General features: G+C 49.3%; 11 protein-coding genes and 1 non-coding gene across 12 annotated transcripts; 5 read left to right on the top strand and 7 right to left on the bottom strand.

Annotated features, from left to right (window-relative positions):
• Window positions 1-460: 460 nt before the first annotated feature.
• Window positions 461-796, top strand: Aspvir_001987 (uncharacterized protein; the record flags this gene model as incomplete). Its single annotated transcript, XM_043273590.1, has 2 exons — window positions 461-683; window positions 735-796. 2 exons carry the CDS (start codon window positions 461-463, stop codon window positions 794-796), a joined length of 285 nt encoding a protein of 94 aa, XP_043129525.1.
• A 2,807-nt stretch (window positions 797-3,603) lies between these two features.
• Window positions 3,604-4,788, top strand: Aspvir_001986 (SDR family oxidoreductase; the record flags this gene model as incomplete). Its single annotated transcript, XM_043273589.1, has 3 exons — window positions 3,604-4,048; window positions 4,111-4,643; window positions 4,699-4,788. 3 exons carry the CDS (start codon window positions 3,604-3,606, stop codon window positions 4,786-4,788), a joined length of 1,068 nt encoding a protein of 355 aa, XP_043129524.1.
• A 705-nt stretch (window positions 4,789-5,493) lies between these two features.
• Aspvir_001985 (zinc-binding alcohol dehydrogenase family protein) lies at window positions 5,494-6,570 on the top strand (the record flags this gene model as incomplete). The annotated part of the gene is made up of 1 exon (XM_043273588.1): window positions 5,494-6,570. One exon carries the CDS (start codon window positions 5,494-5,496, stop codon window positions 6,568-6,570), a length of 1,077 nt encoding a protein of 358 aa, XP_043129523.1.
• Window positions 6,571-7,695: 1,125 nt separating this feature from the next.
• On the bottom strand, window positions 7,696-9,316 carry Aspvir_001984 (uncharacterized protein; the record flags this gene model as incomplete). Its single annotated transcript, XM_043273587.1, has 2 exons — window positions 7,696-8,755; window positions 8,814-9,316. The coding sequence occupies 2 exons, from the start codon at window positions 9,314-9,316 to the stop codon at window positions 7,696-7,698; spliced, it is 1,563 nt and encodes a 520-aa protein (XP_043129522.1).
• Window positions 9,317-12,037: 2,721 nt separating this feature from the next.
• Aspvir_001983 lies at window positions 12,038-12,109 on the top strand. The gene has a single exon. It is a non-coding gene; the product is annotated as a tRNA-Arg (tRNA).
• Window positions 12,110-12,243: 134 nt separating this feature from the next.
• Window positions 12,244-12,783, bottom strand: Aspvir_001982 (GNAT family N-acetyltransferase; the record flags this gene model as incomplete). Its single annotated transcript, XM_043273586.1, has 1 exon — window positions 12,244-12,783. The coding sequence occupies one exon, from the start codon at window positions 12,781-12,783 to the stop codon at window positions 12,244-12,246; it is 540 nt and encodes a 179-aa protein (XP_043129521.1).
• Window positions 12,784-13,151: 368 nt separating this feature from the next.
• On the bottom strand, window positions 13,152-13,490 carry Aspvir_001981 (uncharacterized protein; the record flags this gene model as incomplete). The annotated part of the gene is made up of 1 exon (XM_043273585.1): window positions 13,152-13,490. The coding sequence occupies one exon, from the start codon at window positions 13,488-13,490 to the stop codon at window positions 13,152-13,154; it is 339 nt and encodes a 112-aa protein (XP_043129520.1).
• Window positions 13,491-14,218: 728 nt separating this feature from the next.
• On the bottom strand, window positions 14,219-15,654 carry Aspvir_001980 (serine hydrolase domain-containing protein; the record flags this gene model as incomplete). The annotated part of the gene is made up of 5 exons (XM_043273584.1): window positions 14,219-14,353; window positions 14,418-14,924; window positions 14,982-15,062; window positions 15,130-15,281; window positions 15,348-15,654. The coding sequence occupies 5 exons, from the start codon at window positions 15,652-15,654 to the stop codon at window positions 14,219-14,221; spliced, it is 1,182 nt and encodes a 393-aa protein (XP_043129519.1).
• Window positions 15,655-16,300: 646 nt separating this feature from the next.
• Window positions 16,301-16,786, bottom strand: Aspvir_001979 (uncharacterized protein; the record flags this gene model as incomplete). Its single annotated transcript, XM_043273583.1, has 1 exon — window positions 16,301-16,786. The coding sequence occupies one exon, from the start codon at window positions 16,784-16,786 to the stop codon at window positions 16,301-16,303; it is 486 nt and encodes a 161-aa protein (XP_043129518.1).
• A 561-nt stretch (window positions 16,787-17,347) lies between these two features.
• Aspvir_001978 (fungal specific transcription factor domain-containing protein) lies at window positions 17,348-18,604 on the top strand (the record flags this gene model as incomplete). The annotated part of the gene is made up of 5 exons (XM_043273582.1): window positions 17,348-17,444; window positions 17,514-17,797; window positions 17,859-18,279; window positions 18,344-18,544; window positions 18,597-18,604. The coding sequence occupies 5 exons, from the start codon at window positions 17,348-17,350 to the stop codon at window positions 18,602-18,604; spliced, it is 1,011 nt and encodes a 336-aa protein (XP_043129517.1).
• Window positions 18,605-18,960: 356 nt separating this feature from the next.
• On the bottom strand, window positions 18,961-19,956 carry Aspvir_001977 (uncharacterized protein; the record flags this gene model as incomplete). Its single annotated transcript, XM_043273581.1, has 1 exon — window positions 18,961-19,956. One exon carries the CDS (start codon window positions 19,954-19,956, stop codon window positions 18,961-18,963), a length of 996 nt encoding a protein of 331 aa, XP_043129516.1.
• Window positions 19,957-20,006: 50 nt separating this feature from the next.
• On the bottom strand, window positions 20,007-23,361 carry Aspvir_001976 (uncharacterized protein; the record flags this gene model as incomplete). The annotated part of the gene is made up of 4 exons (XM_043273580.1): window positions 20,007-21,037; window positions 21,097-22,081; window positions 22,152-22,441; window positions 22,503-23,361. The coding sequence occupies 4 exons, from the start codon at window positions 23,359-23,361 to the stop codon at window positions 20,007-20,009; spliced, it is 3,165 nt and encodes a 1,054-aa protein (XP_043129515.1).
• Window positions 23,362-23,681: the final 320 nt, after the last annotated feature.

Here is a 23,681-nt window from a genome sequence, read left to right as displayed (position 1 = left end):
CACAGCAGCCTGTCTTCTGCATAACGTTTACTATTAGAGTGTGGTTTAAGTTATATATTATCATATAGATTATAACCAGAGCCTAGAAATTACAATATTATATAAACAATAACTCAATATACTCCCCTTGCCAGATTAATATATGCAAGTTAATCTACAACCTAAGCATTGCATTTATCACGGCATTTCTGTAGAAGAAACTCTGTCCTATCCAGAGAGTGAACATAGCTAACGAGAACGGCCATAAATATGGAGTATATGGATTTAGGTCATGACGTCTTTCCGTAATCCTACCTAATATTAACAAGCTAGAGTGGAAGATGTCATGATGACGAAAGCGGCCTGGGCCCAATTCTTCGCTATAATATATACTACCGATATATTGTGCTAGAAACTCAAGAGGATTTCAATTCAAGTCGTATTGACGATCCTCATTTTGAAAGTACTGCGAATCTCCAGTATGCCTAAGGCGTATTTCGACCGTGATCCTATAACCCTACAAGAGGGAAGCCACGTCGGTGCTCGGATCGGTGGCAAAATGATTGAGCCCGATGGAATGGAAGTTGTTACTGGAGAAGTTGACCAGGTCACTATTTACAGATCTGCAAATTCCACTGTTGAGCTCAAGTGTACGCGCGATGTTCATTTTATGCCTGGGGAACAAGTTATATTACAGCAGCTGGGTAAGCTCTCCAGGATAGACTCAAGTGAATAATGATTGACTAGTACCACAGACCCTGTTAGTTACGCTGCTATAGGCATGAAGAGTGGAAAGGAAGTCGAGTTTAAGGAGTAAAACAGTTCAAGTCGTGCTTAAAATAATTTGCCATTATGTATTGTTGCTGCTATCGGAAGTAAGTGAAAATGGGCTCTGGATTTGGGACTTGGACATTAAAACATGTAAAAATAAGTACGGCTCTGCTATATCCCAGACGCGGCTGCGCACAGGCCATAATTGGTTAAGCTTGAGCTTTTTTCTCTGAATATATTCTCAAAACATGTATATCCCCGCTGCCCCATCAGTGAAATATTGATGATTGTGAATAACCTCTAGAATCTTCACATGACTAAAGATGCGCGCAATGCCACTATTGTTATAGAGCTCACACACATCCTGGCTTATGGAGGAGCACAATTCACCCTCTGAATTTCCTTATCCTTCCTGAACTCTGGCGATGAAGGCGTGGAGTGACAGGCTTTCATATACCTGAATTCAGAGACGACCTGTGTCAGTATACCCATCGGCGCTATTGCGAGAATAAAGTAATACAATATGGGTAATACTCTAAGATATTATTTCATAATCTCTAGAACCAAGAATCATTAAGAACAAAAGATCAAAAACATACAACAGCCGGAATTTGCTGGGGGTCAACCACCCAACTAGTAACCAGCCAGTGTTTGACTTAACCCGGTCAATATACCCAGTTGGATGCCCTCACTAGTGGTGCGCTTCGAGCTCGTGTTCGGGATACTCAACCTATTGCTGTACGCCTTCTGAGCCCGCCCAGGCAGCCGCGTCATTTCTCTGCGTCATTTCTGGCCCCGCCTTGTTTTAATACGAGCTGCCTTCTACACACTCGAGACTTAAAACCAAGGCATCTCCTACTGTCCGATCCTCAAGTCCATCTCGCATACTGGGTTGAAAGCAGCTCTACCAAGATGACAAGTGACGCGGGACATCCTTCTGAGATAACCGGTGGCTGCCTATGTGCGAGTATCCGGTACACTGTTCACTTCGACAGAGTACATAATTGGCCGCCAAAGGTACTGCATCGTCCTGAGAACATGGTTCCTATCTGCTAACTGACAACCTGCTTTCACAGTCGGCTTCCTGTCAGTGCACAATGTGCCGCAAGTGGACTGCTAGTCTACTTCCTCAATTTCTTTCCATCTCACCGGACCAGATAAGTCCAGCAATCTCTGCGTCTCCGACCTACACAGAATACCGTTCGTCAGAGAACTGCCTGAGGGGATTCTGCTCAAAGTGCGGGAGCTCACTGTTGTGGAGGACGGAGGAACGTCCGGAGGAGATCGATTTGTTCCTAGGAACAATAGACGAAAAATGGCTGGTCGGCGAGAGAGTGGACAGTGGACAGAGCACAAGCGGTACTTTCGGACCTACGAGAAAAGGGGGCGTTGGAAAGACGCTGGGGATCCCAATGGACGGACAGTATTATTATGAAAATGTGATTACCGGAGTGACTGATGGTCTTCATGGAGGGAAAAAGTATCTTACGCACCCATCGCAAGGGGATGGTTTTGACTGATTCTGCTGATTTGGCCATGTGGAATGTTTGTGATCGATCACTCCAGTATCCAGTAATGAGATCCTTGCCAGACTCTTTCCTCGCATCCTTGATCTGCTGTTGCACTACGTTGATGATTTGGTATATTCCCGGATCAAAGATTGAAGGCAGCTCAGTACTAAGACGTGTCCGAAGCTCATTGATCCTGGTGAGAAGTGCTTTTTTTAAACCGGAAATAAGCAGCAATCGTTCTTTCCTCATAGACAAGTGTGACTTGAACAGTCGGCACACAAGCAGAATACTGCCACCTTTGCCAGTAATGAGTAAACAGCCGCACAGCGGTTTGAAGGAGATTGAGCAGCAACACTTACTAATGGTTGGGAATTGCTGAATTCGAGTCCGGCGGACAGACACCGGTAAAGCAGAGAAATATTTGCTGCCCGTTGGACTGTTCACTGTAGACTGTTAGTGGGTTGGATATGGGTTGATCCACACCATGTCTGATCAACCCATGCGGATTATGGGTTGATCCACCAGGACCACCACCTATCTCACCCACCCTCATCCATGCGGATTGGATTATGGATAATGGATATATCCATACTACCTAGTCAGGTGACCTCTAGTATCCAGATTACCACCTATTTTTCTAGTATTCTAGCCACACCACTAAGGTATCTATATATTCTATAGGATACTATACTTATTAGCTATATAAATATTATATATTACCTATTATATGAGCTAAAATCGTATTGTATAGGGGGGTAGTAGTACCCCCAAAAGTTAGGATGAAATATGGTGCGGAGATATATGTATCTTACCATCACTATCCTGACCACAGACCACTATCTACCATAACTCTAATCTTTCTTAATAAACCTAATATTCTATTTTATATATACATAGATATAATTATTCTCTATCTAGGCCTAGATTAGGCTAGATAAGCTTATCAGTTCTTAGAGGTCCTAGGTCACATGGACCCATGGGTTTAACCCATATCCATATGAATTAGGCAGGTTCAACCCATACCCACGTGGGTTGGATCAGGTGATCCAACCCAAACTACGGATTGGGTGGGTTGGATATGGATTTGCGGATTGGGTAAACCAGTCTACTACCGTCCACAGATCCGCCGCCGGGATATTCTTATTATGGTGCTAAGCGGAATTTGGTCTTTCGGATTAGGTTAAGTTAACACGGAATGTTTTGTAATCATCCCGAACCCACAAATCATGCCGATCTTATTGTTTGGGTCTGGCAATGATGTCCCGATTTTCAGCTGGTATCAAGCTGGGGTAAAGCTTGTAGGGCTTTCAAAAGGGTTATCAAAGTATAAATGTAATTAATAATGATCTGTGAACATCCCGAAGACGGTGGCGAGGAGCCTTGTGTGGATTTTAGGTTCGCTGCCGCCCACCCTTCAAGTAGTTGTATATATATTGCTTACTCGGACGTCCTATTATATGATCGTTGGGCAAAGAGTGAGAATACTTTTTCTGACTTCCACGGGGCTAATTACAACATCAACTACACTATGGCTCAGAAGACGGTCTTCATCACAGGTTGCAGTGAAGGCGGAATAGGCGATGCTCTCGCTAAAACCTTCCACAAAAAGGGCATGCGAGTTTTTGCAAGTGCTCGCAATCTCGCTAAAGTCCAACATCTTAAGGACATCGGTCTTGACATCATACGGCTAGACGTTGCCGATGAAGAGTCCATCAGACAAGCGGTGGAGGCTGTCAAGACGGCGACTGGGGGAACTTTGGATTTCCTGGTCAATAACTCGGGTTTAGGTAAGTGGCAAGATCTTGAGTATTCGATTATTTTGCTCGTGTCAAAGCTGACTATTCGACAGGATACAGTATTCCCTTGTTGGACTCGGACGTGTCAGTAGCGAAGAAGATGTTTGATGTGAACGTCTTCGGTGTCGTTACGGTAACTCAAGCATTTGCACCTCTTCTCATTGCATCAAAAGGGACAATTATCAACATCGGGTCCGTGCTTGGCAAAATGCCACTCCCATGGCAAGGATACTACAATGCAAGTAAAGCCGCGGTTGCTCTCATCACCGACCAAATGCGCATTGAGCTCTCCCCTTGGGGAGTTAGAGCCATCCTCGTCAATACCGGTGCAATTAGGACGAAGTTTTTCGATAACCTTCCGAATACCCCAGTCCTACCCGAGGGTTCCCTGTACTATCCTGCCAAGGATGTGATTGAGCCAGCATTGGCCGGAGCCGGGCTGGAGAAACAGGCCATGGATGTCAATTCCTATGCTGAGGCCGTTGTCAAAAGCGTAACAAGATCGAGTCCCAAAAAGCATCTCTGGATTGGAGGAGGAGCTCTTCTGACCTGGTTGGCTTCGACTTTCGGTTGGTCAACCATTTGGGTAAGATCATTCCCTTATCCGCAAGCAAAGGTGTTACTTTGTTGACTCGACGCAGGACGTGTTACTTCCTCCTGCCATCAACTTGCCGGCTATAACGAACAAGATCCGCGCCGCAGAGAAGTTGGAACAGGATCGCCGAAAGTGAACACTTTAAACTAGCCCATGTATGCTTACTTGTCGCGAAAGCAGCCAGTCTCGTCTTTCCCCTTTTTTAGTTTATTTTTTACAGAGTCTACTTAATAATTTGATTGCGTGCAATACAGGGCTAATATTCTTCACTGTACCTGTAGCCCTAAACCACAAAAGGCTGTAATAACTCTAAATGACCTTAAAATCATCCTTAATACACATAGTGACATAATCATCACATTCGTCGTCCGATTCCTCATCCGCACTACTAAACATAAAGTTATCACCAGATGAGACAGAAATACAGCTAGCAATAGCAGTAGAAGACCTGAACCCAGGCAGAGGTATTCTTGATCCATGCTTAATGTGGGGTCTAGCCCGATGCTATCCATGGATTCGATATCATGATTATTGATCATCCATCCCACATTCTCCGCCGCTTTTCGACGGTGCTGTCCTCCGCTCCCGTGGCCCAGCCTATATACCGAGTCGGTTTTCTCTTATCCCGTCGGGGTTGTATCCATCCGATGTTGAATGAGGCTAACCTTGCCCCATCAGCAATATCACTGTCATCCTTAGATCTTGGTGTGCTGTGTACGAATTCACTTAATCTCAAGAATACCATTTAGGATAACATCTAATCTCGTTAATACGCTCTCATCGTTACGAAACCTAATCCAGTCTTATCCACGCACAATCATACAACTATACTTCAACAACGATGAAAGCAATAGTCACAACACAGTCTCTGCCCAAGCGGTTACTAAACTTTGCTCTTGGCAGTCCACTTGGGGAGGGCGCACATGTCACAGAAATCCCTATCCCAGAAATCACCGAAGACGAGGTCCTGGTTAAAGTATCTGCTGTTGCGCTAAATCCAATAGACTTTAAGGACGTCGATTTCATTTCACCGCAGAATAGTGTTGCTGGCTGTGACTATGCAGGCCAGGTGGCCAAGGTTGGCAAGAATTCGGGACAACATTGGAAGGTTGGGGACAGAATAGCTGGCTTTGTTCATGGCGGGCTGTACCCTGATGTTGGCTCATTTGCCGAGTACCTCAAAGTCGACGGAGATCTTGCCTGGGAAGTACCTGAGACGATGAGCTACGCTGAAGCCGCTACCTACGGAGTCCCAGCAGCTACGGCGATGCTTGCACTTGCGTATCTTGACATCCCCTGGGCAGATATCGAGAAGGGGCGCGGCCTCCACACCGATCAATCGCTAATTCTCATCTATTCGGGCGGTTCAAATGTTGGTCTCTTCGCGATTCAGCTAGCCAAGAGGGCAGGTTTAAGGGTGGTTGTAACCGCATCGCCACGTTCCTTTGATCTTGTGAAGCGATATGGTGCAGATGCTGTTTACGATTACCGGTCTCCAACAGCTGCTGGTGAAATCGCTAAAGCCTATCCAAATATTACAAGAGCCTTGGACTGTTTCTCAGAGGGTGGTTCCACCACCTTTTGCGCCAATGTGATGAGAAAGGGGAAAGTGATAACGTTACTTGACCAAGGAAAGCCGAATAAACCAGACATCGAGTATAAGTTTCTGATGGTCTACACTGTCTTCGGTCGGCAGTTCAGCATGATGGCGCCACTAGGCCCTTCGTTTTCGGTAGCCCCATCTGATCGCCAGGCTCTTCGTCAGTTTTATGCTGGTCTGCCAGAATTGTGCCGTGATGATGTGAGACCGCCACCCATCACGACAACGCAAGGCGGATTCAAGGAGATCTTCGAGGGCTTGAACACGCTTCGAAAGGGAGAGGGCCGGGGCACCAAGCTTGTCGTGGAACTTGAATGAGAATGCCGCTCTTTCTGCTCCTGCCTTAATGATTGACAACATGTATATACCGGACTCTGTTTGACATTTTCCCCTGCATTTTCTAGAACACCAATGGGTTGATTTGCTACGAAGATGCAGTGACAGACTTGTAGACTATGACACTATAAATGTGACTGAATTGTCTGATAGTATGTCAATTCTGTTGGCATCAGTTGTATAATGCAGGAGGGTACTCTGCCTATATCTTATGGCTGCTGTTCGAGTCCTTCATACCTCCTCACTCAATAGCAATCAGAACAAGCCTAGTATCAAATAGAGGCGCTTGGCTCGCCGCAAATTACTATGTAGCTACGATATGGCACTTAAGAAACTACTATGAGACAAATAATCCTGGGACTGGTGGCCATGATAATTGGTGAAGGGTTGAGATATACTAGACACAACTTCTTGAGCCATAGATGAGACTTAGGGCCTACATCCTAAACGGTAGAGCGACGGCAGACGACCACCCATGCGTTGCTCTTGCCTCCTGAGCACGTTATTTATTATTAAGCCAATGGAATCAATACTCTCGAAATTTCTCTAATATGCAATCGGGAGGATTATTGCTCCGTTACTTTACCTTGCTTCGGGTTTGAGTCGGCTCCAATATCTGATTAGTGAACATAGATATATCCTCGCCCTGCACTGTTGGCCCCAAGACAGGTTATTCAGTCTGAAGTCTGAACCTAGTGTAAAGAGAAGTATTGCTGCTAATGGCCATTATTCCGTAAGTGAATACGTAGGTTTCTCTCTTGTGACTTCAGCCTAGCTGTTTGTTAGGTTTTTAGTTGATGAACCTAATCTACTCTCTCTTTGCAGATGAACCCCACAATTCAGTTCTGTTTTCGAAAAATACAATGTTTTTATAGTTAGATTGGGACAAGTCTTATATGGCAGCGGAATTGCCTTATTCATAGGGAAGACATTCTATGTCCCGGTTATGTGCAGGTCTTGTCTGTTCTCCCATACTCTTCACAGCTCCATCCAATCCAATGGATCTTAACACACTCTCTATTCTGAACTTTTTTGCACCTAAGGCTCTATCGGTTAAATTCGTTCCTCAATAGTTCGTTGCACATTAGCTTGGAGACGATTTGCATGTTAGAAGCTGGAATTCACTTCATCACAAGCCGCCAGCTTGTCCTCTCGCTCTCGCCTCCACCGCTCCCCCATTTTCCATTCAACCAAAATGAGCGGTTGGAAAAGAAGCACTACGCCGGTCACAATGAAGAAAGCTTTCATCACCCTTACGGCATCAATCAGTGGCTGGATGACACTGACACCCGCCGCGCCGAGCAGACAACGGCACAGGTTGTTGAGCGCTGTCGCGCTGGCAGGGCGCTCAGGAAAGCAGTCGATCAGCAACGTCGAGTTGATGTTGAAGAGGGCCATTGCTGAGAATGCGATCAAGAACTGGAGGATGAGCGGCGCGGCGAGGTTCGGACCGAAGTGCCGCCGCAAGTCGTTGAACTCGAAGCTGGGCCCGTACAGCACTAGCGAGATGACGAGTGCGATGCTGAAAAGGGGCATGTAACGTAGACGGGCCCGTACGAGAGGAAAGTCGCGCCTGCCGACGATTCTTTCTTCGGATGGAATGTTGTGCTCTCGTCTGTACCGCTCCTGGGCACGTCTGAAGCTTTGGTCCAGGAGCCAGCCTGAGCTGAGCGAGCCGCAGATGCAGCCAAAGCCATTGGGCAGGAAACATAGGCCAAGCTGCCACTCATTAAGATAGGGGAAACCGTACAGCAACATCGTCGTAGTCGAGGATGTCACCATGCTCCATGCAGTGTAGGCCACTGCGCCCCAGGCCAGAAGGGCTGCGATATCCTTTTCAAATATATAGGCTAAAGGACTGGAGGCTCTCTTCTTCTTCATGGGTATCGGTAGACGAGGACTCGGTGGCCGACTCGACTCAGGGCTGCCCTTCGACGCCATTGGTGACGCCATGGGTGGTTTGATCATATAGATAAAGGGCTTGCCAAACCCCGAAAGAGGGATGCTGCCGTTGCCCGTTATGCCGCGATGAGTCTCCGGCAGAAAGATAAGGAGGGCGCTGAGGATGACCACGCTCAAGGCAAACAGCAGCCAGAAAATGCTTCTAAACCCCCACACGCTGTTCAGAGCACCTCCAATGACAGGTCCAAACGCCTGGCCCGTCATACTACTGGCGTCAGTGATATGAACTACTTTTAGGGCCATGTGGTATCCGCAGCACTTACCGCATCCCGGCGTTCGCCCCCATGAAGCCACCACGTTCCTTTGCGGATGTAATGTCGGCGATGACACCAGTGCTGATGCTAATCGTAGCGGCAGAGCCTGCGGCCTGTAGGCCTCGCAAGACCATGAGCATTGGATAGCTGGACGTAAAAGCGAGAGCCAGGTTGGCAGCCGTGTAAATAGTGAGGCATATGGTGAATGTGAGGCGGCGGCCGCAGGTGTCTGAGAGCGTGCTGAAGATGGAAGGGGCAATCCCCTGTACAACCATGTAGATGGTAATTGTCAGCGCAACAAGGGACGCATTCACACCCAGGTCAGTGGATATGGTCTCGATAGCGGGAAAATAGATGTTCGACGAGAGGGGCGATAAGGAGCCCGCCAGGGAGACAAAGATGACAATATTCCATTTCTGCTTCTTGGAGAGAATGCGATACGGCTGCCCCTGCCCCTGATTTAGAGAGGCAGGTGGCTCAATCGACGCCTTTGGAGCTTTATCCCCAGACATGGCTGTCAACTTGTGCTTGTTCGCTAATGACACGGTGAGGAGGGTAAAAAGAATTGATAATTTTTAATCTTCTGTGTTTACCAAAGGAGACTGTGATACAGATCGGACGAGGACGAATCGATTGATTAAGAGTCGCGGGAGAGAACACGACCTCTTGGAATGCGGGTTTCTGTTGACATATTTTACTTACTGCCTGCCTAATTGGGATAATTCGGCACGGCTTCTATCCTCCCTTGCTCCGATATGATCGACAGTGATCCACCCTTTGGAACATCGATCTGCAAACTAATCTAGGATACGATGATGTGGATGATGAAAATTCTACGAGGATTCTTGGACCCTGTGCCAAACATGTTTTCATGTGCCCAAGGCTCCACGCTGATTGGTCACCGTCAGCGTTGTATACCCCAACCGCAGCAATCGGGAAAAAAGCCACACGGGCCACGCCGAAGCCACGGTGTTGTGGATTCGGTCCCTAGGCCAGGAAACTGCCTTGATTTCGGTTTCCCTACTCCAAACGCTCTTTCGATCCGGTGAAAACCGGACCCATTTCGGGTCGGGATGAAGTCTGGCCAAGTCCAGGCCCGGGAAATATTGAAGATGGATGTCACCTTGATTCCCTGAAGAACCTCGTCGCTCGCAAGTTAGGATGGCAGGATATAGGCATCCAGTACATCATTTCGAAGTGGTAAGAGACCAGACCAGAGAGAATCTACAGTAGTCTCTACTGGCAGAAAATCATGGCTTTATATTTTATCTTGACTCCTCACCTAGTAAACATGTCATTGTGTGAGTGGATCTTCCTGTGCAGATCACGAATACAGTAATGCAGGGATACTCCTTGATTCGGGGTTTGAATAATGTTATGCCTGCAGAGTAAGCGCTAGAATGTGCCTCCTGGTTTCAACTCGCTGTCTCGAACATTAATCCTGTTCTGAGTCAAGCAGTGATCTACAGATGACATTGTCGACAGCTTCCTTGAGGCCTGACGTCGGCCCTCTGGCACAGATACTGTTACATTCTACACGTTCGAACAGGAGTCTAGTGGAGCCGATATTTAAATTGATATGAGAATCTTGAGCTTCTGCTCTTCAATCACTTCTTACATTAACCTATCACATTGCTTAATGTGGCCCATGCATAAGGTACAACTAATCACAGGTTAACCTCTATAGATGTTTCTCTTCACAGACTACCCTGCACAAGAAGTGTTCCCCTGCAAGGCCTTGATGACCATAAGTGGAATTCGTTAGGAAGAATCCTGCTCAAGACCTCTATATTATTGGATCAGGTCGCTGCATAAAGTCAATTGCTTCTCTTTTTGACCCGTTGCGTAGATTGCTTCCTATCTAGAGTCCATCCCTTGCCTTCCACTTGTTCGATGATTGGTCTGATGCTATTCCATATTGCAACGCGTAACACAATCTGGGATGGATTTAGCATTCTTGCATCAACTGCAAGGGGGCGCTGATCATGAATTACATGTGATGATGCACAGCAGGTCCTGCTGTCACATTCATGCAGATCTGATGTTGAGGCAGTCAACACAGACAGTCAACAGTTACGTATGGTACCATTTCATCCTGGTTGCTAGAATCAAGGAAGCTGCCAAAGATCAGGCCTTCTGTTGTCAAAGATGCTGATATGCAAGGGTGATATGGGACTTGTAGCAGTGCACGCTGGCATAGGTAACCTACACGCCACTGTCATATTATTGTTTAGTAATGTTTTTGTAAATATATTAAGTTTTTGTGTCAATCATGATGATCATACAATGCACAAAAGGCTAAGAATGAAGATAACTATCACTTTTGGGCCAAGCGCAAACTCAGCCTACCTCGGCTAGTCATTGCTGCAATACTATAGACATGCTATGTACTTTGCTCTTTCCTCCCCTCTGGCCTATACACTTGAATTAGAGCTGAGAGTAGATTTGATTTACCATATTGAATTGGAGGAGCACCTGTTCAATTATCCAAAGACTGCTTCGACGGTTCAGCTCGAAACAAGCTTTCAACAGGCAGGAGTATGTGCAAGAGGTATTGACAGGTGGGAGTCATGGGTACTTCGCCATAAGCCGAGCGTTGTTGCCGATGTCGACACAGGTGGAGGGTTCAAGGAAAAATGATAGAATCCGCAACGCAGACGAGCACAGCTATTGGATATCTTACCTGAATGCTGTCTGTATTTAGCCCCACAATATTGCGAATGCTAGCCTTTTGGTCATATCCCTGAGGTCTGCTATGCCAGCATTGCTTGCATCTGACGGTGTATACTGGTGCAACTGTCGTCCTAGACTTGACTTCTTTACTTGATTCTCCAACTCTGCAAACGCGCATATGTTCTGAACCATTCTTAACCACCATCTGTAATGGAAGAAATACCAAGATACTTGATGTTCGACAGTGTCTTTCAAATATGGTCGATGCTTGGATATCTTCATCTCATCGATAAGCGTTCTACATCAGACGTTCAGTTTGGCCTGCACGTCGATGAACTTAGCTGCGAAGAATGTATATTCCTGATGTGACATGAATCCCGACTTCTTCTGACACTTTTTGGCTCAGGAGGAGCTTCAATGGACTTATTAAGAAACCCATTATTTCTCAGAATCATATTCTGTTCCTTGAAATATTTCGTGCGGAAGCGCACATCTTCAATAATCGCAGAGAGTATTCAATCTACTCTATATATGTAATAGCGGCAGAACGCCGTCAACAAGGCCTGCTGGCCCAATGGTAAGGCGCTTGACTACGGATCAAGAGATTGCAGGTTCGAATCCTGCGTAGGTCAATTTTTTTTTTTGGGCCCCCATTCCTTGCTTACCGTCTTTGCATTATTAAAACTCGTAATTATCCCTTTCCTTGCATAATTGACCATTCTAATGTTATCAACCCGCCTTAAAACCTCTGGCAAAAAGTCTCCAATCAAGCTCCATTTTCATAGTTCGGATACCCACTCCCCTTCTTCATCATCATAGCCATTCCCTCTCCACTCTTACTCTCCTGCACGCTCATCCCCAGGATTTTCTTGTAAAACGGCACCGACCGGGCCCAGTCCATCGTAAACAACATACTCCGTCTCAGATACGGCATCGCATCGATAACCTCGCCAGTACACTCTACAAGCCAACTGCCCAGCCCCTTGCCCTGGTGGCTGGAGTGCACGTAGACGTCGGTGATGTAGACGAAGGTGGTGTAATCTGTGATGAAGCGGGCGATGCCGACGAACTCGGGACCTGCGCTGGCTTTGTCTGGCTGGTCGGGTGTGTAGTAGAGGCCGAAGCAGAGGGAGTTCTCAAGTAACTGTTTTAGGATATCTAGGGGCAGTGCCTTTGCCCAGTATAGGTCGTCTGATGCGAACCAGTCGTTGAGGGTTTCGAGGGGGATAAGTGAGGAGTCCGTCGAGATGAAGTACGGCCCTTTGGTCCATGTTTGGGTAGGGATAGGAGGAGTTAATTTGGTCATTTTGTGTTTGACCTGGCCAAGAAGAATTATGCTGATGGACTCATCAACGGGAAATCCAGGTGCTTATAAATGTGGGAGTATCGTGTTTATTGACGATAGTGACTCACGGTCCTTGATTGGAGGGAATGGCCGGCTTGGCAGATATGATGATGATAACTCACTCCGTACTCGTATTTAAAGTCAAGCTGCAGATCGTTTATCCAAAGCGAGTTGATATCTAGATGTAAGTGAGCATGACTCATAGTAGTGGTCAATTTGAACGAATATCAAATTGTTATCGTGGTGAGCGGAGATGTATAATATGGCAGGTCCTCTCTATCGTACAAAACGCCAGGTACTGCAGCCAGTTCCCAACATGATTTCTGGCTTTACTTTGTATCCTCAGCGTCGCTCTTCCACCAGCGCCAAATCGTCTCGACCCAGAACCAGCTTTCGATAGTACCAAAGATACCGAGGATGACGAGGACAACGGTCTTGGTAGTCCTGCTCAGACCGAGAGAGTCGAAACTGAAGGATGGGATTTCTGGATCCTGCGGATGAGGGTCTTGCGACTGGCCTTTCTGAGAGCCGATCTGCTTGTTTGCGACAGCAAAATGGGTCGAGAAGGATGCGATGGGTTGAGGGCATCTGCGGAGTCCCTGTTGGCGGGCTATTATTCCATGATGGACGTGCGCATAGAGAGGAAAGATGCCGCGCGTGAACGCCATGGATAATACTAGTTTTTGGATGAAATAGGCCTGTGAATAAATCTCTAACAACAATTGAGGTGGATGGAGAAGAAGATGAAGGAAGAGTTGAAATTGATGGCGACCGGTGATGTCTCATGCTAAGGATGTCTCACATGCAGCGGGGTAAGCACCAATCATGCGAATACTGCTAGTTGGATATCCTCGTCTGAGAATATGCTTAATATCCTTCAAGTATCAACAAGCTAGTTGGAGACTTGGCTTTACGATACCATGTGGGCAATACAACCACCGAGAGGGCAAGTGGAGACACTGCTGCAAATCGCAGAGACATCATCACTAGAGACCCCAAAAGGAATTCCGAGACAATCCCAGCTTCCTCAAGAGAGTGCCATCTCTGAATAAGTAGTGATCTGTCTATCACCCGGACATGGTTGGTCCATCCAGAGTGTAAACGATGATCGGTATTGGATCTCGGATTCCCATCAAGTTCAACACCATCTTAGACCGCACGCTCGGAAGTTGAGACTTTAGACGAATGTGTGCTTGTTGATGTAGTCATGGGACTAGGCGCCGGTTACCTGTAAGTGATATGCCTACTAAGGACCGGTCGCCACTCGTCGTAAGGTCCCTCGGACCGAATATCTATTTCTAAACATGCTTCCACATAAGTAGACGACTATAGCCCAGCTTAATACGCAATGCGGCCCTATCGAGATGAACAGTCATAGTAACGTGGCGTCCCTAGCTCACGGCTTTGTATGCCGTATCTGCCTATACAGCTCTGTCTCAAATTCATCCCGGAGCGCAATCACCTGGGCATCCGACGGAGGAAGATGCTGGAAGAAGCTCGTCGCACATATTCCCGTCGTCCGGTCGATCCACTGATATTATCCGTCTCATCAGTGCTCAGCCTTCCTTCGACCAGGAGACAAGAAAGTCACTTACAAAATGAGTATTGGTATGTCCCCCCCACGAAACTGTCCCATGTGCACGACCATCCGGAACATCACCGACTGTGACTGCGACGCCCAGCCCAAAGTCGATTTGATCACCTGTCGTGAAGAACCATTTCATTGCTCGCGCTTCTGGCATATTAATCTGCTGGTTCAACCTTATCCTCACAGCTTCCGGCAGCTGAGGCCGGAAGATCTCATCCACGCTTTCGGGTTTGATGATTCCTCGACCTCCTGCCAGAAGAGTTGATAGAAACTTGGTCAACTCGCGCGGTGTGGAATACAGTGACCCGCCGCCGAGGTCATCCGGCGTAGGAAGGGGGAATAACTCTTTGGTTGGATTTAGGGATCCGTCTCCGTCGCGGAGGGCTATCTCCACTTTTCTCTTCTCGAAGTCGGGCAGTGTCTCCGGGTGGAAGGTGGTAGATTGGAGATTCAATGGCCCGCAGATGTTCTCGTGAATAAATTCCCCGAGTCTCTTCCCGGAGAGGACTTCGACCTTTATGTGCCCTGGTTAGATGCAGTACTGAATTCAATGCTGCGGCCAGAGACCTACCACTCGTCCTGCCCAGTCGACTCCGGGCCCGTATCTCCAATCCTCACCGGGTTCGAAGATAAGAGGATATGTGATTGACTCCTACAGTCAGATGACGGTTCTGGTCAGATCCCTTATCAGCCGAATTTGGAGAAATGGAGCTGAGTACATAAGTTCCTTGTGTGTGGTCGATGTTTCTCCCATGATACGCGGCCCACTTCTGCAGATTATCGCTCATCACGCTATATGTGAAGCCGCTTGTATGCGTCAGGAGATGACGCAACGTGAGCTTCTTCTCCGTCCGATAAACGATGGGTTTTCCTAGGAGGAAGGTTGTCAGCAATGGAGATCCATCAGACGACGGGGAATCCCCGTCAAGGACAATACCATCTTCATCGAATCCAGACAGGACCTCTGGCGTCGTGAGCTCTGGCACAACATGGCCGACATCATCATCGAGTGAAATCAAGCCTCGCTCAACGACAATCATGACAGCGACGGCCGTGACGATTTTGGTCAAGGACGCGACCCAGAAGATTGAATCTTCGGTGACTGCAGGGCCGGCAGGGTCCGCGGTCTGGGTGCCTTGAATGCTGGAACAAATTAGATCTCCTTGAGCATTGTACGCGGTCAGTGCACCGGCGTGAAACGGTCTAGGGGTCTTATTGTAGTACTTTGAAAGTATAGTATCCATAGCGGTTGTTTCTTTTTGGCCAGGCAAGCTCACTTTACAGGGAGCCCGACTGTCAGTGATGTCCACTGTTTATATATACATGAAAATTATTATCATGAATCTAGATGGATAGTAACTAATCAATAATTGAAACTTCAACCCAAATTCCCACCAGTCGGCGTCCCAAAGTGGTAAAGCAAAACGAACACGGGACCCCACTGGGGACTAAGCCATACACATTGGCAACTGGCCGTCCCTATTTCCAAGAGATAGTTTGAGACACAAGGCAAATGCAGATAACGCTTGTCATGGGGATCGAGTTTACTTTATTTCATGCGTCTTCCTGGCGAGACACTGTATTTGGTATACGCAGTGTGCTTTGTTCAGAGTCTATCGACAACCGGGATTACCCGCTTGGCTATGAGGATAATGGACGGCGAATGTGGAAGGTTATCTGCTAGGGTAATAAAATAGATAGTCTCCGATGGGGACTGCGTAACCATATAATATTTGTGCAATCCGGGCAAGTCAGTGCATAGGAGCAAGGAGGCAAACAGTCCTGCTATATTGAAACATCTTATTTCACAACTCTGAGACATCCAAGGACAAGATATCTTTTGAGACTTTCTATTCGAATCAATTCCCCAAAAGAGAGTGAATAATCCCACTAAATATACTTGTCAACCGCAAAACGAGTCCTCAAAGCTTCGCCGTAGCGGTAAAACAACCACGGCAATGGCATGAACGACAGCGTGATGAACCCCAGCACACTATCCCCCCAGCCCAGTCCCAGAGTATCATACAGAGGCGCGGCAGCAAGATCCAGAAAGGCACCAAAGGGCGATCGGATGAGGAGGTTGGCCGCTAGGGTGGACGCTGCCGCCGTCGTCCCAAAGGCATCAACGAAATAGATCTGGCCTGGGATGACGACGAATAAAGAGCCAAAGCCGATAATAAAAGTCCCGATTATTGGCACTATCCAGTGTGCATGATACTGTGCGCTCCAGCCATACATGAAGCAGCCAAATGGGGCGATAGGACCAAGCCACTTCATCAAGATAAGGCGTTGTTCAGGCTGGACGGCGACTCCGCCTTGCGTCTGTCCCAAAAACTTGTCGCTAAGAATGGAGAAGAGAATCAGACCGAGAAACATGTCGAGGTAGGCCAATCCGGAAGTTCCAGCGTCGAATCCGTACACCCCTTGAAATACCGAAGGGAACGTGGTGAAGTAGGAAGATGAGGCCGAACATAATGCCAGTGTATAGCGAGATAAGAGGAGGATTGGCGAGAAGACTAACAGCTTCACGGGACGTGTAAGGGCATGCAAGAGCATTTGGGAGGGTGACTCCTGTTGTTCCTTTTGGTCTCGGCTATCCTGACATTCCCAGCCTTTTTGCGATTCAGCAAGACAACCGCGCTTGTCTCTCGCATACAGACGCTGGTGGCAATACCAAGGGCTCCGGACTGATGGTGAACTTGGTTAGGATTATATCATACATAGAGACAATTCCCCTTACCAATATCAGAATGATCCGAAGCGTCCAGCGCCAGCCTGCGTATTGGGCCATATGTGCCCGAGACGCTTATGTTGTACATTGCCGTGGAGGTATTTCTGCGGAGAGACGCTGAGATCGGGGTATGGATGCTCCTGGGGATGATAGTACAGCTGGCAATGCATATGGGCTACCACCGGGATCCGCATCATTTCCCCAGCATGTCTCCATTTACAGCGGAGATGTGCAAACGCGTCTGGGCTACGGTCGTTGAGCTTGACATTGGAATCTCTACTCAAATGGGCCTTCCTCGACTGAGTAAGCATTGGCAAACTGACACAAGAGGGCCCGCGAACCTTCACATCAAAGATTTGGATTGAGACACAGTTGCTATGCCAGCTTCGCGTCCCGAGACCGAACTCACTCCCATGCTGTACCGTCTTGTGAAGGCAAGAACAATGACAACAATTGGCTCCGTGTGGGATCTTGTGACTGACACAAGGCAATGTCCCTACACGGAGATAATGAAGATGGATAGCATGCTTCAAGATGGCCATAGCGCAATCCCACCATGTCTCCAGTGGGTTTCTATGGCCAACTGCATCATGGAATCACCGCAAGTGATCATGCAAAAGGTGTTCCTGGAGATTATGTTCCACCGTGCGCGAATTGTGTTGCACCAGAGATATCTATAGGTGGCAAGCAGACACGCAGAATGACTACTCTTAGCAGGCATGTCTAGATGCCGCGCTCAAACTTCTCGACTACCAGCACGTCCTCGAAGAAGAGATGCAGCCATTCTGCCGATTGTACCAGGAGCGATGGCGAGTTTCCTCTCTGGTTAACCATAATTTCCTGCTCGCGACTAGCATTCTGTGCTCCTACATACAGCGAGCTGGTGCGCAAAGTAAAGGAGACGCAGGCGTCGTAACCGAGGCGACCATCTGGACGTCACTCCAAAAAACATACGACATCTGGGTTCATTCGAGCAGCTCTTCGAAAGAGGTACAGAAGGCAGCGAGAGCTCTGAGGGTCATTCTCGAAAACCGCAATTGTATCATTAGTGACAGTGCAAATGACGAGACAAACCCTTTGCTTTTGCGCGTTCCGCCGGCATCATTTCATGATGGTCCCGTCTGTCCGGACCCTGAAGGTAAGTGCAGGAGCATAGCTTCCATACTTTACTCTAGACTGCGGCCTAATGATTGTATGTTCAGGGAGTCGCACCCGTTTCAACATTCAATTCCCCGTTTTCGGTGCGACGGTGTTGACTAATTGGTCTATGGCAAACGACGACACTGAAGGCTTTCCGATCACGACACCTGCTTCTAGTGTCGACTGGCAAATGATAGACAGTAAGCCCTTTGGCAGCCCGTTTTTCTTCTGGCTTAATTCACAAATTCCAGCCTCGATAAACGGTATGCAGAGTCACGGTGGCGAGGGTTTTCAGTTTTGCTGATGGTGGTGCAGGACGTTAATCATGGGTCAAATCTCGGATAGACAAACTGTATAAATGTTGGAAGGGTCCTATTAAGCGCGAATGTGGAATCCGTTCGTCCTAAATGAGTTGAGTAATGTAGTTTAGCAGGCTATCATGGAAAGGGTCGCATGACGAGCAGATTGAAAGTCCAGGTCGAAAGTTGCCGAAGATTTAAGCAGATGCATAGGAGTGACTTCTGTTATTCTTAAACCTTCCTGAATTGATGCACAGTAATCAGATACAATTATCACCCTTTCTCCCACAAAAAAGTCCAGTCTATGTTGGCATGGCTCTGACATAAATGTTGGTGCTACTTGACGATTGTGAACAATCTCCTACTCCGATATTATATTCCTAGTACATCCCCCACAGAACCGGCTGGCTCTTTATATTGCCGTTGCAATTCATATCACCCTTTGCACCAATCACCCCATCCCTACCAAACTGAGCAATAGCGTTGTTGATGATATCAATGACATCCTGGCCGCCGGCCTTGAAGTTGACGTTGCCGTCAGTCTTGGTAGCCTCGACGCCGAAATGACAGCTTGCATGACTGGCAATCTCGCGCTGGTTATGGCCGACAACCTGGGTGATCCAGCCGGTGCTGCCATCACCCTCGATGTTCTTGATGACCTGGCGGCAGTCCTCAACCTTGGGCGATGCGTCGCTCGTCTGGTCCACAAAGGTCGAGTCCCCGCACTCGTCCTTGCCCGGCGGGATATCGCAGGGCCAGTTCGGGCTCGAGTCCTTGTTGGCCGTGTCCCAGGACTGGAAGGCGCGCTCGGGGCTGCAGACAGGGATCCGCATGAAGCCGGGGCTCGTGACGTCGACCTCCATCAGGTCGGACATGGTGCCCTCGTTGGTCGGGTCTCCCACCTTGGCGCCGTTCTCCCTGCCATTTCCGATCCAGGTGCGGACGGAGCCCTTGACCAGCTCGGTCTTCGTGATGCCGTTGTAGTTATGCCCGTCGGGGATGTACTCGATTCCCTTGGGCGCAGAGAACTTCTGGTCTCTGCAGATTGTCTGACAGGGGCCGACATCGGTGACGCGCTCGCAGGTGCATTTTGTTGCATCGCCGTCCGGATACGCCAGGTAGTACTGCCAGTTGTTTACACAGACACCCGTGGCGCCCATCGTGTCGTTGTCAAGGTAGTCGCTGAGATCCTTGTCTTCATTACAAGCGTGACCCGCGTCGATAATAAATGTGTACGAGCCAGATTGTCGCCACAGGGCGGGGAGGGCGAAGCCAATGATACACTTGTTGATGTTGGCGAGCAGCTCATTCTGTTCATTTCCCGTCGTGGGGAGGTCGCCTTCCTTCTTACCATTGATGAGCTTTCCATCAGACATGGCTTGCCAGAGAGCGTCAATCGCCACGTCGGATCCGCTGAAGAGGTCTTTCAGCGCAAGCGACGTAATATTGCCCAGCCATAGACGACCTGCCCCAGATAGGCTGAGAACTCATCCTGTTTCTCCGGAGTCCACTTAGCCGCGTCCCCTCCAGGTAAGGCGTCCTTGGCGATAGTTGTACTTTGTCCGATGAGGGTCATGGCGGTATCCTTTGCGTTATCCAGGGCGCTGCCGGTCTTCCCAGCAAACCAATCGTCCTTCTTCAGAATCGTGTTGAAAAACGGACCAGCAGTTCCCAGGGCGCCAAGCGTGATCACGTCGATGAGGATCAAGAGCCAGGTGTCGTCTTTTTCCGGCGGGATAGGCGCAAACTTGTTCTCCATATCGTCGAGCGCCGTGCTGACAATGGTGAGAGCCTTGAACAAGGTGTCGTAGTAGCTCTTGTACATTCCATGGATTTCCGCCAACGAGTTCGAGATGAACATGGCCGCGGGGCCCGAGGTGTCACTGTCTGCACCCTTTTCGCACTCCACGATGGTGCAGCCCGCAGTGGTCATGACACCGCAGCCCGCCTGACCCCCAAAGCGGGTGGTACTCTCGACTGACTCGCTGAAATTAACACCACCGCGTTGAGAATCGGTGTCTTTCCAAATCCGGACAATGTCGTCCCATGCCGCGTCTGCGCCCATCAACCTCCACCGTTGCGAGGGTGTGTAGTCGAGGAAGTCCACAACGGCCGGGGCTGTGCAGTCAAAGTCAGTCCAGTTCCCGTTCCGCGTGTGGTCCGTCTTTGGGTCCCCTCCGGCCCTGGCAAGTTCGATGAAGTTGGTCCAGCTGTACGCCGGCTTGGGGACATCGTGGTACGTTTGCAGGTCGGTGGCCCAGTCAGTGGTGCCTCCCAAGCCCCAGGCAGCGTACAAGGAGGCGCGCGCCTTTTTGGTGGCGGCGCCCATGTAGCCGACCCACTCATCATTATCATAAATGAGGACGTCGCTGTTGCTGGTTGTGTCGACATAGCTCTTGACGACTCGAGAGGAATCCTTCATGATCTCGGCGATTTCAGCATCGGCAAGGTACCCAGCTGTGCCAGTGCATTTGCCCTTTTCGCGTTGGAATTCAAGCGGTCGCCCGTGTACAAACAGTCGGGGCCCCAGCAATTTGCGTCCGCCATCTTGAAGGATCGCCCGTAGCTTGTCACACCAACAATAACCTTTTCGCCAGGAACACCTGACTTGGTGATCATTGCCAATGACTGTCGTGTCTCTGTCAGGTTGACCTGGCTGCGCAGACAGTTACCCGTGGCACAGCCTTGGGAGTTACTGTTATGGGCATCCCACTGCCCATGGAGATCATAGGTCATGTAGACAATGTAGTCGGTGACCTTGGCAATGTCCTTAATAGGGAACTGCTTCAAGTACCAGTAAGAAGCAGGAGCGGCAATGGAGACGGATTTTCCCGGCAAAAGGTTCTTGAGAATGACAAGGAAGGCCAGGTAGTTGGGACCGTCTTCCTCTGTACCGGGGTCGAAGTCAGGGAGGTCAGGCGCACCGGGGTACTCCCAGTCGATATCGACACCATCGAGGTCATTTTCCTTGATGAAGTTGGCGATCTTTGTTGCCATCGTGAGCCTGTTCGCAGGTTTGACACCGTTGCGGAAGATCTGGTATGTCTCAGGCATGGTTGAAAAGTCCCAGCCACCGAATGAGAGGATCCGCTTGACGCCAGAGATTCTCTTAAACTCGCCGAATTGGTAGGTGGACAGCACGTCGCCGGTCTTGACGTCCCACGAGTCAGTCAGGGTGCCGAAGCCGAAGTGGAGGTGCGTGTACTGCGAGGTATCGATCTGTGAGGCGTCTTGGAACAGGCACTGTCTGCTCAGGCAGTAGCCTTCATAGTAGGCGATTTTGACCCCGCCTGATCCAGAGCCCCTGACGACATCCATCCCGCAATTAGAGATACACCCGTAGGTGCCTGGCTTGGCAGTGCCTGGGGCGCCGGTGTTGGTATCGATGCAAAAGTCCGCGGTGATACCGCACTGGCCCCAGATATTGCAGCATGCGTTCAACGGGCAAGGGTTGAGATCGGCGATGTCCGAGCCATCCGTTGGTGGGTTTGTGCCTGGCTCCTGCGGACCGCACACTGCATTGGGGATCTCCGCAGGGAAGGGTGGCGTACCATGCACTCAAGCACATGACCGTATCCTTGAACAGAATCTCGCAACCATTCCAGCCCCAAGTGTTCTTGTTGAACTTCTCGAGATCTTCCTCCTCGAGACTGTACTCCGCAGCAAGGCTGTCGCAGTTGTCATCGGCCTGGATCTGGTATGCCTTGCACGAGCCGTCTTCGTTGGGCTGGGGGCGGAAATCAGGAAGATCTCCACTGGAGCAGCAGACGTGCTGCTTAGGCTTCAAGTTGGAACAGAAACCTTCGCCAGGGTTGTACTTGGTGAAGTCGGCACCCGAGATGCCGCATTTCACTGCCAGTTCTGGGCAGCCGGTGCCAGCGTCAACCTGTACAGTCCTACACTCGCCGTCGGCCCGGGTAACGAGGTTTCGAGCCAGATTGTGAGCCAGGATAGTTGAATTGGAGGTCGTGTGGTTCCCATTCAGTAAGCGGCGTAGTGAACTTGGCCGAGCCAGCGAACTTGGTGGACCCCGAGAACGACAGGCACGTTGCGTTGGCCCAAGCCTTGATGGTACTTTGGATGGGGGCGAAGGTCCCATTGCTGGTCGCCATGATACCAAACACGTGCGTGCTATCGTAGCCCTCCTCGCAGAGCTGCATGGCCAGGCTTGGCGTGGAGACCTCGAGCTTGTCAAGGTTATCTTGGAACAGCTTCAGCGCAGACTCGCTGAGCCCCTGATTCAGCAGACCCTGCCCAATATACAGGCCAATCGTTGCCTGTACAGACTGGCCATAGATGATAAACGGCCTGTCCGTCCGCCCATGCCCACCCTCGGCATACCGGCGCATCTGCTTAACAATCGACCGCAGTCCAGCAGCCGCCAGGCCGAACCCCTCATGCCACCAGCCGAGTTCAAACACAACATCAACGAACTCGGCGGAAGCAATCCGCGCAGTGGAGGCAGGGAGACTGGCAAAGTCTGGCCCATATGATGAGCAGGCCTGGATGCGGTGGGTTCCGTTCTGGTCATCGACATCGTCGAACAGGGAGAAGTCGTAGAACATGGTCTCCTTGCACTTGTGGATCTGCTTGAAGTCCGCGTACACGGACCAGTTTCCCGTGTTGGGACCAGCGTCGCTGCAGCGCTCAGGGCAGGCCGAGGCACTGCTGCGGTAGCTCGGACTGGCCGCTTTGCGGAAGCCCGGGTTTGTAGAGGCTGCAGTTGGCCATGTGGAGAGCACGAGGGCTGCTGCCGCGCCGAGCCAGGTCAAGGCCACCATGGAAACAAAAATCAAAAGAACAAAAAGTAGAAAAAAAAAAAAGAATGTCTTTATTGGTAGGAAAGAAAAGAGCGTACAGGTTGTGAAGGGAGTAAAGAGCGTTGGTGGAAGCGCAGATCAACCTGGGACGATTGAAACGCCCCCAGAGGCGATTTATACTACATACATATGCTTGAGCCACTGGGAATCTCGGAGCCCTACTCACTCATTCCCTTCCTTCACAGTCTCAGCTCAGCTCATCTCACGCCCAATAGCACTGTTGGAAACAAATACAAGCCAAATACATCAAAGCCTTTCATACCTAGCGTATTATCAGCCTA

The sequence above is a fragment of the Aspergillus viridinutans genome (genome assembly GCF_018404265.1).
Source record: "Aspergillus viridinutans IFM 47045 DNA, scaffold_10, whole genome shotgun sequence".
NCBI lineage: Eukaryota > Fungi > Ascomycota > Eurotiomycetes > Eurotiales > Aspergillaceae > Aspergillus > Aspergillus viridinutans.
Note: the sequence above shows the minus strand (reverse complement) of the source record. Positions and strands in the feature narration are given on the sequence as shown.